Source organism: Lampris incognitus, chromosome 5, assembly GCF_029633865.1.
Source record: "Lampris incognitus isolate fLamInc1 chromosome 5, fLamInc1.hap2, whole genome shotgun sequence".
NCBI lineage: Eukaryota > Metazoa > Chordata > Actinopteri > Lampriformes > Lampridae > Lampris > Lampris incognitus.
The window spans coordinates 10,949,855-10,963,316 of record NC_079215.1 but is presented as its reverse complement, the minus strand read 5'-3'; the positions used below and the strand labels follow the sequence as shown (position 1 = coordinate 10,963,316).

The 13,462-nt window shown below is 45.4% G+C and overlaps 1 protein-coding gene across 1 annotated transcript in view; it reads left to right on the top strand.

The window, feature by feature from the left end:
- Positions 1 to 12,877, top strand: part of dchs2 (dachsous cadherin-related 2) — a 34,079-nt gene extending 21,202 nt beyond the window's left edge. The window contains exons 12-20 of the mRNA XM_056279749.1: positions 2,735 to 2,944; positions 4,209 to 5,069; positions 5,160 to 5,273; positions 5,942 to 6,153; positions 6,395 to 6,546; positions 7,172 to 7,302; positions 7,842 to 8,122; positions 8,333 to 8,474; positions 10,138 to 12,877. Of these exons, the coding sequence (XP_056135724.1) occupies positions 2,735 to 2,944; positions 4,209 to 5,069; positions 5,160 to 5,273; positions 5,942 to 6,153; positions 6,395 to 6,546; positions 7,172 to 7,302; positions 7,842 to 8,122; positions 8,333 to 8,474; positions 10,138 to 12,731 (4,697 nt within the window). The 3' untranslated portion in view covers positions 12,732 to 12,877. The remainder of the gene's footprint in view (positions 1 to 2,734; positions 2,945 to 4,208; positions 5,070 to 5,159; positions 5,274 to 5,941; positions 6,154 to 6,394; positions 6,547 to 7,171; positions 7,303 to 7,841; positions 8,123 to 8,332; positions 8,475 to 10,137) is intronic.
- Positions 12,878 to 13,462: the final 585 nt, after the last annotated feature.

The window sequence follows — 13,462 nt, the reverse complement described above, 5'->3', positions numbered from 1 at the left end:
ACCACCTGCCTGATATGCTGTTGGTCCTCCGTGTGCGGCCAAAACAGCGCCGACCTGCCAAGGCATGGACTCTACGAGACCCCTGAAGGTGTCCTGTGGTATCCGGCACCAAAACAATAGGCAGATCTTGGGGGGGGGGGGGGTTCTCCATTTTTCTCCTAATTGTGTCCGGCCAATTATCCCACTCTTCTGAGCTGTCCCAGTCGCTGCTCCACCCCCTCTGCTGATCCGGGGAGGGTTGCAGACTGCCACATGCCTCCTCCGATACATGTGGAGTTGCCAGCCGCTTCTTTTCACCTGACAGTGAGGAGTTTCGCCAGGGGGACGTAGCGCGTAGGAGGATCACGCTATTCTCCCCAGTCCCCGCCCCCCCCCCCCCCCGACAGGCGCTCCAACCGACCAAAGAAGGAGCTAGTGCAGCGACTAGGACGCATACCCAACATCCTGCTTCCCACCCGCAGACACAGCCAATTGTGTCTGTAGGGACGCCCTACCAAGCCGGAGGTAACACGGGGATTCGAACTGGCAATCCCTGTGTTGGTAGGCAACGGAATAGACTGCTATGCTACCCGGACACCCACAGCAGCAGATCTTCCAAGTCCTCTAAGTTGCGAGGTGAAGCGGACTTGTCAGTCCAGCACATCCCACAGATGCTCAATCAGATTGAGGTCTGGAGAATTTGGAGGACAGGGCAACACTTTGACTACATCATCATGTTCCTCAAACCATTCCTGAACAATGTGTGCAGTGTGGCAGGACTGCTGAAAAAGGCCACTCCCATCAGGGAATACCATTGACATGAAGGGGTGAACCTGGACTGTAAAACTATGTTTAGGTAGTTGGCACGTGTCAAATTGACATCCACATGAATGGCCGGACCCAGGGTTTCCTAGCACAACATTGTCCAGAGCATCACACTCCATCCATCAGCTTGTTGTCTTCCCACAGTGCATCCTGGTGCCATCACTTCCCCAGGTAAATGATGCACATGTACACCGCCATCCACATGATCTAAAAGAAAACTGGACTCATCGGACCAGGAGACCTTCTTTCACTGCTCCAAGGTCCAGTTCTGACGCTCGCGTGCCCATTGTAAGCACTTGTCCCTCCTCAGACCACTGTCGGTAGGTACTCACCACTGTGACCGGGAGCACCCCACAAGCCTTGCTGTTTTAGAGGTGCTCTGACCCAGTCATCTGGCCATAACAATTTGGCCCTTTTCAAGAAGGCACTCAGGTCTTTACTCCTGCCCATTTCTCTTGCGTCCAACACGTTGACTGCGAGAACTGATTGTTCACTTACCGTCTAATCTACCCAGACCATGACATCTCCCTACACTGGCTGCCTTTTAGCTGCAGTTTTTAAAATCCTGATGTTTGTCTACAAAGTGTTAAATAGTCCCGCCCCGTCTTACATTACAGAACTCCTGCCCCCATATCACACTGTCTGTAAGAGAACTGAGATCATCTGACCAAAGCCTTCTGTCTGTCCCTAGATCCATTACTAAGGGTTATGGGGACAGGGCCTTGTCTATCGCTACCCCAAAACTATGGAATTCTCTTCCTCTCACCATCCAATTCTCCCCCACTATTGAGAGTTTCAAGCGTCATCTTAAAACACACGTTTACTCATTAGCTTTTAACTGTGCCTAACTCAACCAGCTCAGGTATCTCTCCTGAAGTCTCTGTAGGCCTGTGTTGTCATTATGGGCTCTGTGTGCCCACGTGCCTTTACTATTATTATTATTGTTATTATTATTATCATTATCATTATTACTACCGTCCTGCCGACAATGCCAGGCGACATGGTGGCGCAGTGGTTAGTGCAGTCGCCTCACAGCAAGAAAGTTCTGGGTTTGAGCCCTGGGGTAGTCCAACCTTGGGGGTGGGTCATCCCGGGTCGTCCTCTGTGTGGAGTTTGCATGTTCTCCCCGTGTCTGCGTGGGTTTCCTCAGGTGCTCCGGTTTCCTCCCACAGTCCAAAGACATGTAGGTCAGGTGAATCGGCCGTACTAAATTGCCCCTAGGTGAGAATGTGTGTGTGTGTGTGTGTGTGGGCTCTGTGTGGTGGCCCAGCGGCCTGTCCAGGGTGTCTCCCCGTCTGCTGACTGCTGGGATAGGCTCCAGCATCCCCATGACCCTGAGAGCAGGATAAGCAGGATATTACTATAATCACTCTGTTTTTTTCTTCTCTCCTGTTTTTTTGTTTCTTTTGTTTCCTCTGTGTGCACTGTAAAGCACTTTGGATCACCTGTGTTGTGTGTAAAGTGCTGTTTAAGTAAAGTTGAGTTGAGAATCGTTTGGAGATGATCAGCATCATTCGGTTGACCTGGTCACAATGTTTTGGCTCATCAGTGTGTGCTTTGTTTCATAGGTCAGGGTGTATATCGAGTTGTTTATTTCTCTCCAAGTGGTTTTAAACATATACAGTAGGTGTGCTATCCAAAGGAAGTGGTGCTTTTGTTGGGTATTTAGTCCCAGAGCCTGAATGAAAACCATAGGCCATCATGATCTACTTATCGCGAAAGAGGAAGTAATTCTTTTCTCTAGCATATCATCATCATGACTACAAATGAAAACTAGCCTTCTGGCTAACTCTGGCACATTTACAGTAATGTTTATTTATGTGTAACGCCCCTATCAGCTACACTAAATAAATGAAACTTGCATTATATCAATGAGAAAATCCTACACATAGCCACTTTAATCTCTGATATTGCTTTATTCCCGTCCCAGTCCAGGGTCGTGACAGCGGCACGCTGCCTCTCTCAGGAACGGCCACGGTGTTGTGCTCAGTGATGGACGACAATGACAACCCACCAGAGTTTATGCAGGCATACTTTCATATCAGCTTGCCAGAAAACCTGCACCCTGGCGTCATCCATACGGTCCAGGCTTCTGACCCAGACTATGGAGACAACGGCACCATACACTACTCCATACCAGGTGACATGTCCAGATAGTATCATACCACACACTAACGTTTTAGTTGTAACTTCTATCAGTTGTCCCAACATAAAGTGATGGTTTGCATTCCATTTCATATTAGTTTATGTGTGATTACACAAGTTATAGGGGAACACCATATACTACATATATACATACACACATACATACACACACACACACACACACACACACACGTATGTATGTGTGTGTGTGTGTGTGTGTGTGTGTGTGTGTGTGTGTGTGTGTGTGTGTGTGTGTGTGTGTATATATATATATAAAACTGTTAAAAGAAACATTCAATGATAGGAAAAGAGCTCAATAAATAAGGAGCACATAATCCAGTGATTCAAGAAAATTTTTATGAGACAGTACAGCTTATACTGTCTCATAAAGAATTTACTTGAATCACTGGATTTTATATATATATGGAGAAACAGTTCAAATTTATATATATATATATATATATATATATATATATATATATATATATATATATATATATATATATATATATATATAACATTTTGACTGTTTTTCCATAACTATAACTCATATATTTAGTGTATATCTACTACTGCTACTTTCGGCTGCTCCCGTTAGGGGTCGTCACAGTGGATCATCCGTTTCCATCTCTTCCTGTCCTCTTCATCTTCCTCTGTCACACCAGCCACCTGCATGTCCTCCCTCACCACATCCATAAACCTCCTCTTTGGCCTTCCTCTTTTCCTCTTCCCTGGCAGCTCCATATTCAGCATCCTTCTCCTAATATACCCAACATCTCTCCTCCAAACATGTCCAAGCCATCTCAATCTTACCTCTCTTGCTTTGTCTCCAAACCGTCCAACCTGAGCTGTCCCTCTAATATAATTGTTCCTAATCCTGTCCTTCTTCGTCACTCCCAATGAAAATGTCCCTCCCAATGAAAATATGTATTTAGTGTATATATTCTGTATTATTTTGCTATAATGTGAGTAATCATTTAGAGCCTTACTGAGTGGTTAGTGTAAATCTGGTACTGTTTGTCTACTATGGCCACTCATCACCAATTACATTTCTATCTGTCCTGGATCAGGGATCCCTCCTCTATTGCTCTTTCAGAGGTTTCTCCTTTTTTTTTTTTTCCTGACCAAGTTTTTTCCATTGAATTTTTTCTCATCCTAATTGAGAGTCTAAGGATAGCGGCTGTCATACGTTGCACACTGGGACTAAATTGTGATTTAAGGCTTTACAAACAGATTTGACTTGACATTGTTTTCTCCAGGCGAAAACTATGGTGGTCGTTTCATCATCAACGCTCACACAGGCGCTATCAGCACCACAGAAGCTCTTGATCGGGAGGACAGGCAGAACTACACGCTCACCATACAGGCCCGTGACTGTGGCCCTGACCCCCTCAGCGCCTCCACCCAGCTCCAGCTGGTGCTTCTGGACCAGAATGATAACAGACCCTCGTTCACTCATAACGACTATTGTGCATCCATCAGTGAGGGGCTACCTGCAGGAACTGTGGTCCTTCATGTTAGTGCGTTGGACCCCGATGATGGGCTCAATGGAGAAGTAACCTACTCCCTCACAGAGGACAGTAGCCAGGGGGCCTTCTCAGTGGATGCTTCTACAGGTGTTATCCACACCACCCGCCCTCTGGACAGGGAGAGCAGGGCTCAGTACACCTTTAAAGCTGTAGCTACTGATGGCTGCACAAGGGGACCACAAAGCTCCGTGGCCTTGGTGACCATAGAGGTAGAGGACGTGAATGACAACATGCCAGCTTGCAGCCAGAACGTCATCAACACATGGATAACCATGAGGACTCTGCCCAACCAAGTAGTTGCAACCGTGACCGCAACAGATGGTGACCGCGGTGAAAATGGGACGGTGCAGTTTAGTCTGTCCGAGGACGACGGTGTTTTTGATCTCAATGGTACGTCAGGGGAGATTTTACTGAGAAGGCGGCTGAGAGCAGATTTCTCTGGGAGGAAGTTGCAGGTTCTGGTGGAAGACCGAGGAGTGCCAGCTCTAACCTCCACCTGCCTGGTCTTCATCCACCTGAAGGGAGAACTGGAACGCCTGCGATTCACAAGCGGAGACTACAATGCTTCCGTCAGTGAGAACAGCAGAGCTGGTACGTTTTCCCACCTCAGTTCATCTTAACTCGCTTGTGTCCATAAACAGCCTAAGGAAATGTAACTCATGTCATTTACTCTCTGTCAAGGCACATGGATTACAAAAGTTGACGCCCACGACCAAACCACAAGTGGACGGAGGGTTGCGTATAGCATTTTCAGTGGCAACGAGAGAGGAATTTTCACTATAAACCGACACACGGGTAAGAATCTTATGAGAGTGTATTTCAATTCAATTTACTAACAAAATATTCTCACCGTTTCTTATGTGTCAATCTGATGTCTTCGGACCTCGATTTGCTCAGTACCACGGGCAGACAGAATTCCTTTTTTTTTTGTAATTTCAGTGAAACTATAAGCTCAAAACACTCCTTCACTTCTCCGTTCTACTTTTCCAAGTCCTTCCATACCGATAATCCTAGCTTTCCAGTTCTTGAGGTCCGTCTCTAGGATTATCTCTTTCTTCATATCCGTCTCAACCGCCTCACTTCTTTTGGGCCTTTCTCCTGTTTTCCGTGTCTCCTTAAATTCTTTAAATTCATCCCGGTGTTTATACTGTAAAGGTATTTCCCGGAAAACATTCTGTTTTGGCTGCTATCTTCGGACCTTTTCCGCCCGTCTCATAGGATTGTCTTGTGTTTTCAATTACGACGTTATATTTCATAGGTTTCAAATGCACATCAAATGTAATGCAAATTATGATAATGTTGACACAGAATGTCAAAACAGCGTCATTTAATATTGCTGCAGGATTAAATTTCACGAGCCACTGTAAAATCCTGCGCTATCGTTTTCTTTTCATGTCCATGTATAATACGCTGGCTGTTACGGGTATCAGGAGCTAACTTTGGCCTTCCCCTCCCTCGCTCAGGTGAAATCGCTGTGCAGAAACATGACTCTCTGGACTTCGAGGAGAGCCGTCAGGTCGAGTTGGTCGTGCTGGCTGATGATGGCCTGCAGACGGCCCACTGCAGGGTCTCCATCAGCCTGCAGGACGTCAATGACAATGCTCCAGTGTTTGAACGCGGCTATTACACAACAGCTGTTTGGGAAGGGCACGTGCACAACACCGACATAATGCAGGTATACACTATGTTTGTTTTTGTCCTGTGCAAAACCAATATTATATTTTATAGTCGGATAATGAGTGTGCACCTCCCCACTACTACTACTTTCAGCTGCTCCTGTTAGGGGTCGCCACAGCAGATCATCCGTTTCCATCTCTTCCTGCCTCCCCACTGCTGCACTGAATGTTAATCACTGTACTGTCAGGTCACATGGGTCAAATTGTGATTTAAATTTCTCGGTCCATCGTTTGCTGCAGGTGTTCGCATCGGATGCTGACAGTGGGCTGAACGGGCAGATTGACTACTCCATTGTGTCTGGTGACCATAACGATGCATTCACCTTGGACTCTGTGCATGGGATCCTCACTACCAACGTGGTGCTGGACCGTGAGATCACCTCCTCGTACAAGTGCGCCGGCTTCAAAACTTAATGGCCGTTTGACAGTTTTATGTATTATGATATTTGAACTATGGTGAAATTAGATTAAAGGGGGAATGGTAAACTGACTGTATTTTATATAGCACTTTTCTAGTTTACCGACCACTCAAAGTGCTTTTTTTTTTTTACGACGTATGACTCACATTCACCCACTCACACACACATTCATACACTGATAAAGCCGTTGAAAGCTACTGAAAATCACCCACAGGTGGATCAGTATAAAGTTCTGTCGTATTGAGATACTTGTGGCCTCTCCTGCTGGCGCACAACAGACTGAATGTCAGTGTCAGTGTTTGTGCATCCTGTCTGCATGAGCCGGAACAGAGTTTCATCTGTCAGAAGGCAACTTCGACCAATAGTTTTTGAAGTTAATTCACATGAAATGACTGTATACACATTATACTAATACACAATTTATTTTATTTTATCTAAATTCTTTTAAATTTGCTCAATTTACTCATGAGACTTCCGGAAACAAATATTACCTTATCTTTCCAAACTGTCGCTCTAGCATGACTTAGGGTTTGTGCTGCTCTTTTATGTACATGGAGAATCTAACGCAGTGATTATCTTTCTCCCACTCACATTGCAGGCTGGTGCTGCGGGCCACGGACAGGGGGAGCCCTCCCCTCAGCAGCACTGCCACCGTGAGGGTCCAAGTGGTGGACGTAAATGATAACAGCCCTTCCATTCCGCCGATGGAGCCTGTGGTTGTGGCAGAGAGTAAGACCCAACAGTGTGCCACGTTCTCTGACTGCTTTCACAAATGGGTTGTCGTCAGGAAGTAAACAATTTGGGGCGGCTATCTAATATAAAATATCTACTGGCATAGTAAAGTGGTGTAATTGCTTTATTATCTACAGTGTGTATAAAATAGCCCACTTAATTTTTATATCTAATGGGCAGCATGGTGGCCCAGTGGTTAGCACTGTTGCCTCACAGCGAGAGGGTCCTGGGTTCGAACCCCAGGCCATCCTAGGTCCTTTCTGTGTGGAGTTTGCGTGTTCTCCCTGTGTCTTCATGGGTTTCCTCAGGGTACTCATCAAAAAAGGCATGCATGTTAGGGTTAATACCCCTGTCTGTGCCCCTGACCAAGGCAATTGAGAGAAGAACTGGAGTTGGTCGCTGGGTACTGCACAGCGGCCGCCCACTGCTGCTAGCTACACAACTAGGATGGGTTAAATGCAGAGAGTGAATTTCATTTGTATGTATGTACAAAATGACTAATAAAGAATTTTCTGTTCTGTTATGTTTCACTGCAGATCTGCCTGCGGGACACATGGTGACCCAGGTGATCGCCAATGATGTGGATCTCAGCTCGGCCATTACCTACAGCTTTGCAGAGAACACTGACAATTGCTTCGCGATTGACTGCTACACTGGTGTGGTAACGCTGACATGTTCGTTGGACCATGAGTGGCAGACGGAGCACACTCTGAGGATTTTGGCATCTGACTCCCTCCATCAGACCACAGGGGAGGTTAAAGTTAAAGTGCTGGATGTCAATGACAACGCTCCCGTCTTCACTCGGGTCTCTTATCAGGTAACACACTCCTCTTACTCCTCTTACTTAAGTTGAGCATCGATTGAATAATGGGAAGGGATCCCCAGACAAGCATGTCCAGGGCATCAAATCATAAACAATATTTGAAACAAGTATTTGTTAATGTACAATTTTGGATTCATTGGACTCATTCTTTGAAGCGTGCTGATCTTGATGCAGTTGCGGCTAAATTTTTGATCTCTGTTCCAGGTGGAACTGTCGGAGCTGGCCCCAGCTGACACACAAGTCATGTCTGTGTCAGCTACTGACAGAGATTCTGGCCTCAACGGCAAAGTGACCTACAGACTGCTGTCACCTCCTTTTCAGGGCTTTTACATCATTCCGGATAATGGTAAGACCAACAACTGCCAGAAGAACCATGCGTGAATAACCCAAATGTCACACCAGATTTTACACTCGCCAAATACCCTATTAAAGTACAGACCCCCATATAACCTCATTATTCACTTGATTTATCTTCTAACACTTTTGAGTAGTGTGAGTGTAAAGTAATGGTTCAGTCTTGGTGCAAGATATAAAGTTTCTAATTTTTAAAACCCGAGGCAGTTCTTCTTAATCGACACCAATCCAAGGATGACGTCTCTCCTCTGCTTCATGTCCCGTCAAACATTTTAAAAGTTTTAAGGCTATTACTACGTTCTTTTATACGGTGCACGTCTTATGAATGTCTGGCATTCACAGGACCCCTTTTTTTTTTCCTGCACAAGTGAATTTATTTTACGGTTTGTGCCTATGAAAAGAGGGTATGCCAACAAAAAGAGTTGTATGTGGTTGTCCATACTGCAGCAAAGGTCATTGAGAGTATTTACCCTGCCAGTAGAACTCTCCTCTAGTGTTTATATTTTTACAGGCTTGGCCATGCAGACGTCTCCAGAGAATCTAGATACAGAGAGAGAGAGAGAGAGGGAGAGGGAGAGAGCGCAGAGTGAGATTTAGTGGAAGAAACAGGTGATTAGAAGTCATCAAAACAAATCCAAGCAAAGGAGCAATCTCTCCTATTAACTCCCATTTTAAATTCAGCGGATTCCAAAAAAAACCCCACAAATGAGGACAAATCCGATCCTTTTCCACTTAAGTTCAATTTGTTTCCCCCGTTCATTTCACTCTCAAACGGGCTGACAGCGGCTCGGAGGTAGAGCAGGCCGCCGGGTAACTAAAGGGTCGCCGGTTCGATCCTTGGCTCCTCCTTGCAAACCGCCCCCCTGATGAGCTGGTTTTTACCTTGCAATGGTGGACACTACCGTTTGTGTATGAGTGTGTGTGTGTGTGTGTGTGTGTGTGTGTGTGTGTGTGTGTGCGTATGTGAATGTGAGGCATTCATTGATTGTGAAGCACTTTGAGTGGCTGTTGAAGCTAGAAAAGTGCTATATAAATGCAGTCCATTTACCATTTATTTACATTTAAAATGTAATATCTGAGAAATGCGTGTGCCGTGTTTTGCGGTATTAAGAGAGGCTCGCATCAGTGTTGAGTGAAGCTCTCGGGAGCCTGTCCTATGGATATCTAGAAATTCAATGAGGTGCTTAGTGTGGTGGATTCATTCCCTGTTGTCTATGTGTTTCTAAAAAGAGAATTCTCCTTTCATTCAGCCCTCAATATAACGAAAGCCCAGCAGGGGCATCAGAATGATACACTGAAACAGTGATGCAGCATCATGGTGTCAAACATTAAATGATTTTAGACTCAAAATTCTATATCTAGACTAATATATCACTGTATATAAATATTGCAGTAAGAACATTGGGTTTCTGTATATTTTCAAGTAAATGTCTTGAACATTTAAACAAGCATAAGTGTGAATATATGTTTAGACTGTACGTTGTTTTGACAAATACATCTGTGGTAATTTTATATTTGAAATTATTTTTTAGCTTTCATATGGAATTCCTGAAGCTTCTGTAGTTTAAATCAATTTGGAAAAAAAAAGCTTTTTTTTCCTAAATAGTGCATTTAAAAACTATTTGAAGAAACTTACTCATTTGTCTGCCTTTCAGGATCCGTGTTCATCAACAAGCCCCTAAACATCATCACCGGCAGCAACCTGATCCAGCTTTTGGTTGAGGCCAGAGATGGGGGAGATCCCATACGTTCTACTGTCACGTCCATAGATGTGGAGATTCTGGACACCAATGACCATGCACCTCTCTTTCAGCAAGACAGCTACACGCTCACTGTCCCGGAGGACACCTCCATAGGCACAAACCTATTGACCTTCTCTGTAGAGGACCAAGACTGGGCCCCTGAAAATACCCACTTAGACTATGCTATCATCAGGGGAAATGAGGAGAGGCGGTTTTGTCTGGAAGTGAATATGGTTCAAATTAAGAGCCAGCAAAGGCATATAGGAAAACTTGTTCTGTGTAACCCTTTGGATCGTGAAACCAGAGAGAACTACACACTAACAGTGAGGGTTTCTGATCGAGGAGTACCCCCACTTAACAGCTCCACACTGGTTATGGTGACTGTAACAGATGTCAATGACAATGCTCCTGTTTTTTCAAGTGCAGAGTACTATGCCCAGGTGAGCGAGAACAGTTTAGCAGGCACCTGGTTAGTCCAGGTCAGTGCTCATGACCCAGATCTAGGCATCAATAGCCTACTGCGATACGACATAATCTCAGAGAGCAGTGGAAGTCACCTCAAGTTGAACCGCCAGTCTGGCCTATTGATGGTCAACCACTCTCTTGACTATGAGGAATGCTCGAAGTATACCCTGACCATCAAGGCATCTGATGGTGGAGACTCATCTGAAGACCGAAAAGTGGCTTTTACTGTGGTCTACATCACAGTGTTGGATGAGAATGATAATACTCCCTATTTTATGTTCCCCATAGTTAACTGTTCTGTGTCGGAGAACCTTCCAGCCTTTACCCCGGCCTGTTCAGTCCATGCAGTTGACAATGACTTGGGGCCCTACGGCCAGCTCACCTACTCCATTATCTCCTCTTGTTTCATGGACTACGGCAGTGGAAACCCTGACAAGAAGGAGGCCTTTGCCATTGACCCCCTCACAGGCGACATCTATACCAGGCAGACTTTTGATTATGAGCGCGAGAGTGAATACTGCTTTATGGTGGAGGCCAGGGATAAAGGTAACAAAGCAGCTACACTGCGAGTTCAAGTGGCCATCAAGGGAGTGGATGAGTTCAGCCCTGTCTTCACCCAGAGAGAGTACCACTTCGTCCTGCCTGAGAATGCCAAATCAGGGCAGACAGTTGGCTATGTGATGGCCATGGACCATGATGGAGGAGTGGATGGATTGGTTGAGTATTCCCTGATAAAACGCTCACCATTTTTCGCCATTAACAAAACAATTGGTGCCATCTTTGTATCAGGCCCTGTGTATCGCAGAAGGGGTAGCCATGCCACAGAAAACATTGTGGAGCTGGCAGTATCTGCAGGCAGTCCCAGATTAGACTCCAGGACCACTACCTGTGTGGTGTCCATCAACATCTCCAGCTCAGCAGAGGCGCTTGTCAGTGTGCCCCTCAACGTTCACATGCTCAGTCTGGGTGTGTCACTGATAATGTTTCTTCTCCTTCTCCTCATTTTTGTGGCCCTGGTTCTTAGATACAAGATTAAAGACGCTGCCATCAAAAAGGCTGCTGCCATTGCTGTGAATTTGAACCATGGAACAGGCTCATTCGGCAGGTCTAGTAGTCAATCGCAAAATGCCTTCTGTCTGCAGGATTTAAAATGGCCCAATAGCGCTTTGATAAAAAAGGATATATCCAACCCATACAGGCAATCAGACTCAAGTGGCCGTGGTTCCGCAGAAGGTGAGACAGCAGAAGACCAGGAGATCAAATGGATTAATGAGTACCCTTGCCGTAGAAGAGCTGGATCCATGCAAAGCAAACAGATTTCACAGATCCCAGACATTCCTAGCGACAATATCTCCCACCACTCAGTTGATGTAGGGCCAGAGCACATCGCATCCATCAACACAGGCCTAGCCATAGGAATGACCAGTACAGAGAGCCTCCACCACTTCAAAGATGAGGGAGGGGGTGAGGGGCTACTCCCTGCAGTGATTAGGGTGAGTGATTTGGAGGAGTGCCTGAGGATGAGAGGATACATCCCTCTCTCAAAAAGCCATGCCTGTGCTGGGTCTCTTTCCTCACTGGTGTGTCCAGAGGAACAGCTCGGTGGTAGTTATAGCTGGGACTATCTCCTGGACTGGGAACCAAGCTTCCAGCCGCTGGCCTCCGTCTTTACTGATATTGGAATGCTCCCTGATGAGGAGCTCCAGGGCGGCCATGAGGACTTAGCAGCTGAGGCAAGCTGTCTCATGTACCCGCCGCCTCTTATAACAGGAGTGGCCCAGCCTGGTATCAGGACTGTCCCACCACGTATGCCTACCCTAGACAGGAGGCCTTCTTACCCTAAATATGCCTATTCTCCCTTGGCCAGGAACACAGGACTCACTCCCACAGCAATGACCCCCAATTTCTCCCCATCACTGTCTTTACTCACCATCCGAACCCCCAGTGCCTCACCAGTTATCTCCGAGACTGGCGTTGGGGGTATCAGACTAGATTCAGGACCTCTAACTGCAAGCCTCTTGGAGTCGGAAATACAGCTATAGATTGTGGCGGGAAGCACTGTATTGTTTCATCATTCAGTACTCCATTACATTCGTCGTCTGTATATTTGAAAATGTATTGGTTGTAGTCTTAACAATTTATCCTGGTGATCATCTCGGCGTTTAGCAAAGTTCAACGTTTTCAAGGAAAGCACATCTGTATTCAAGGAAAATTACATAATATACAGTGGATTTATATGGGCGAAATTGGGTCGTCATATGAATAAAGTATGTGTAATGACTTGAATTGAAATTCATGTCATCACTTTAAAATTTTAATAAAGCTAATATTTGGAAAAGTCGGAACTCCGCCGCATTATTATCTTATTATTATCTTATAATGCGGCGGTTTGAACAAGAGCAGATGTTTGAATCAGCAATTAAAAGGACGGCTGTTCCACAGTAAACATGTTTGTATGTGCAGAAAATGAAACACTTCGTAATGGCAGTTTTTTTTTTTTTTTGATGGAAACTATTTCAGAGCTGGTTCAAGTTTAAAAGTGAAAGAAAAAAAAATAATAGTCCTTTTCTGTGGTTAACATCATTTTGTAATGATACAAAAACTGCCCGGGGTTGAAATAAAGCCCTGTCCTTTCTGCTCCCTCGTATGCAATTCTTGGCCCATATTCTGCCGTTAAAACGATATTTAATCATCAAGCAGAACTCACATCATGTGATTCCTACAGTCCCGGACAGTTACAGTCTTAATGTGTTTGTGTATCTCTGAACTAGTG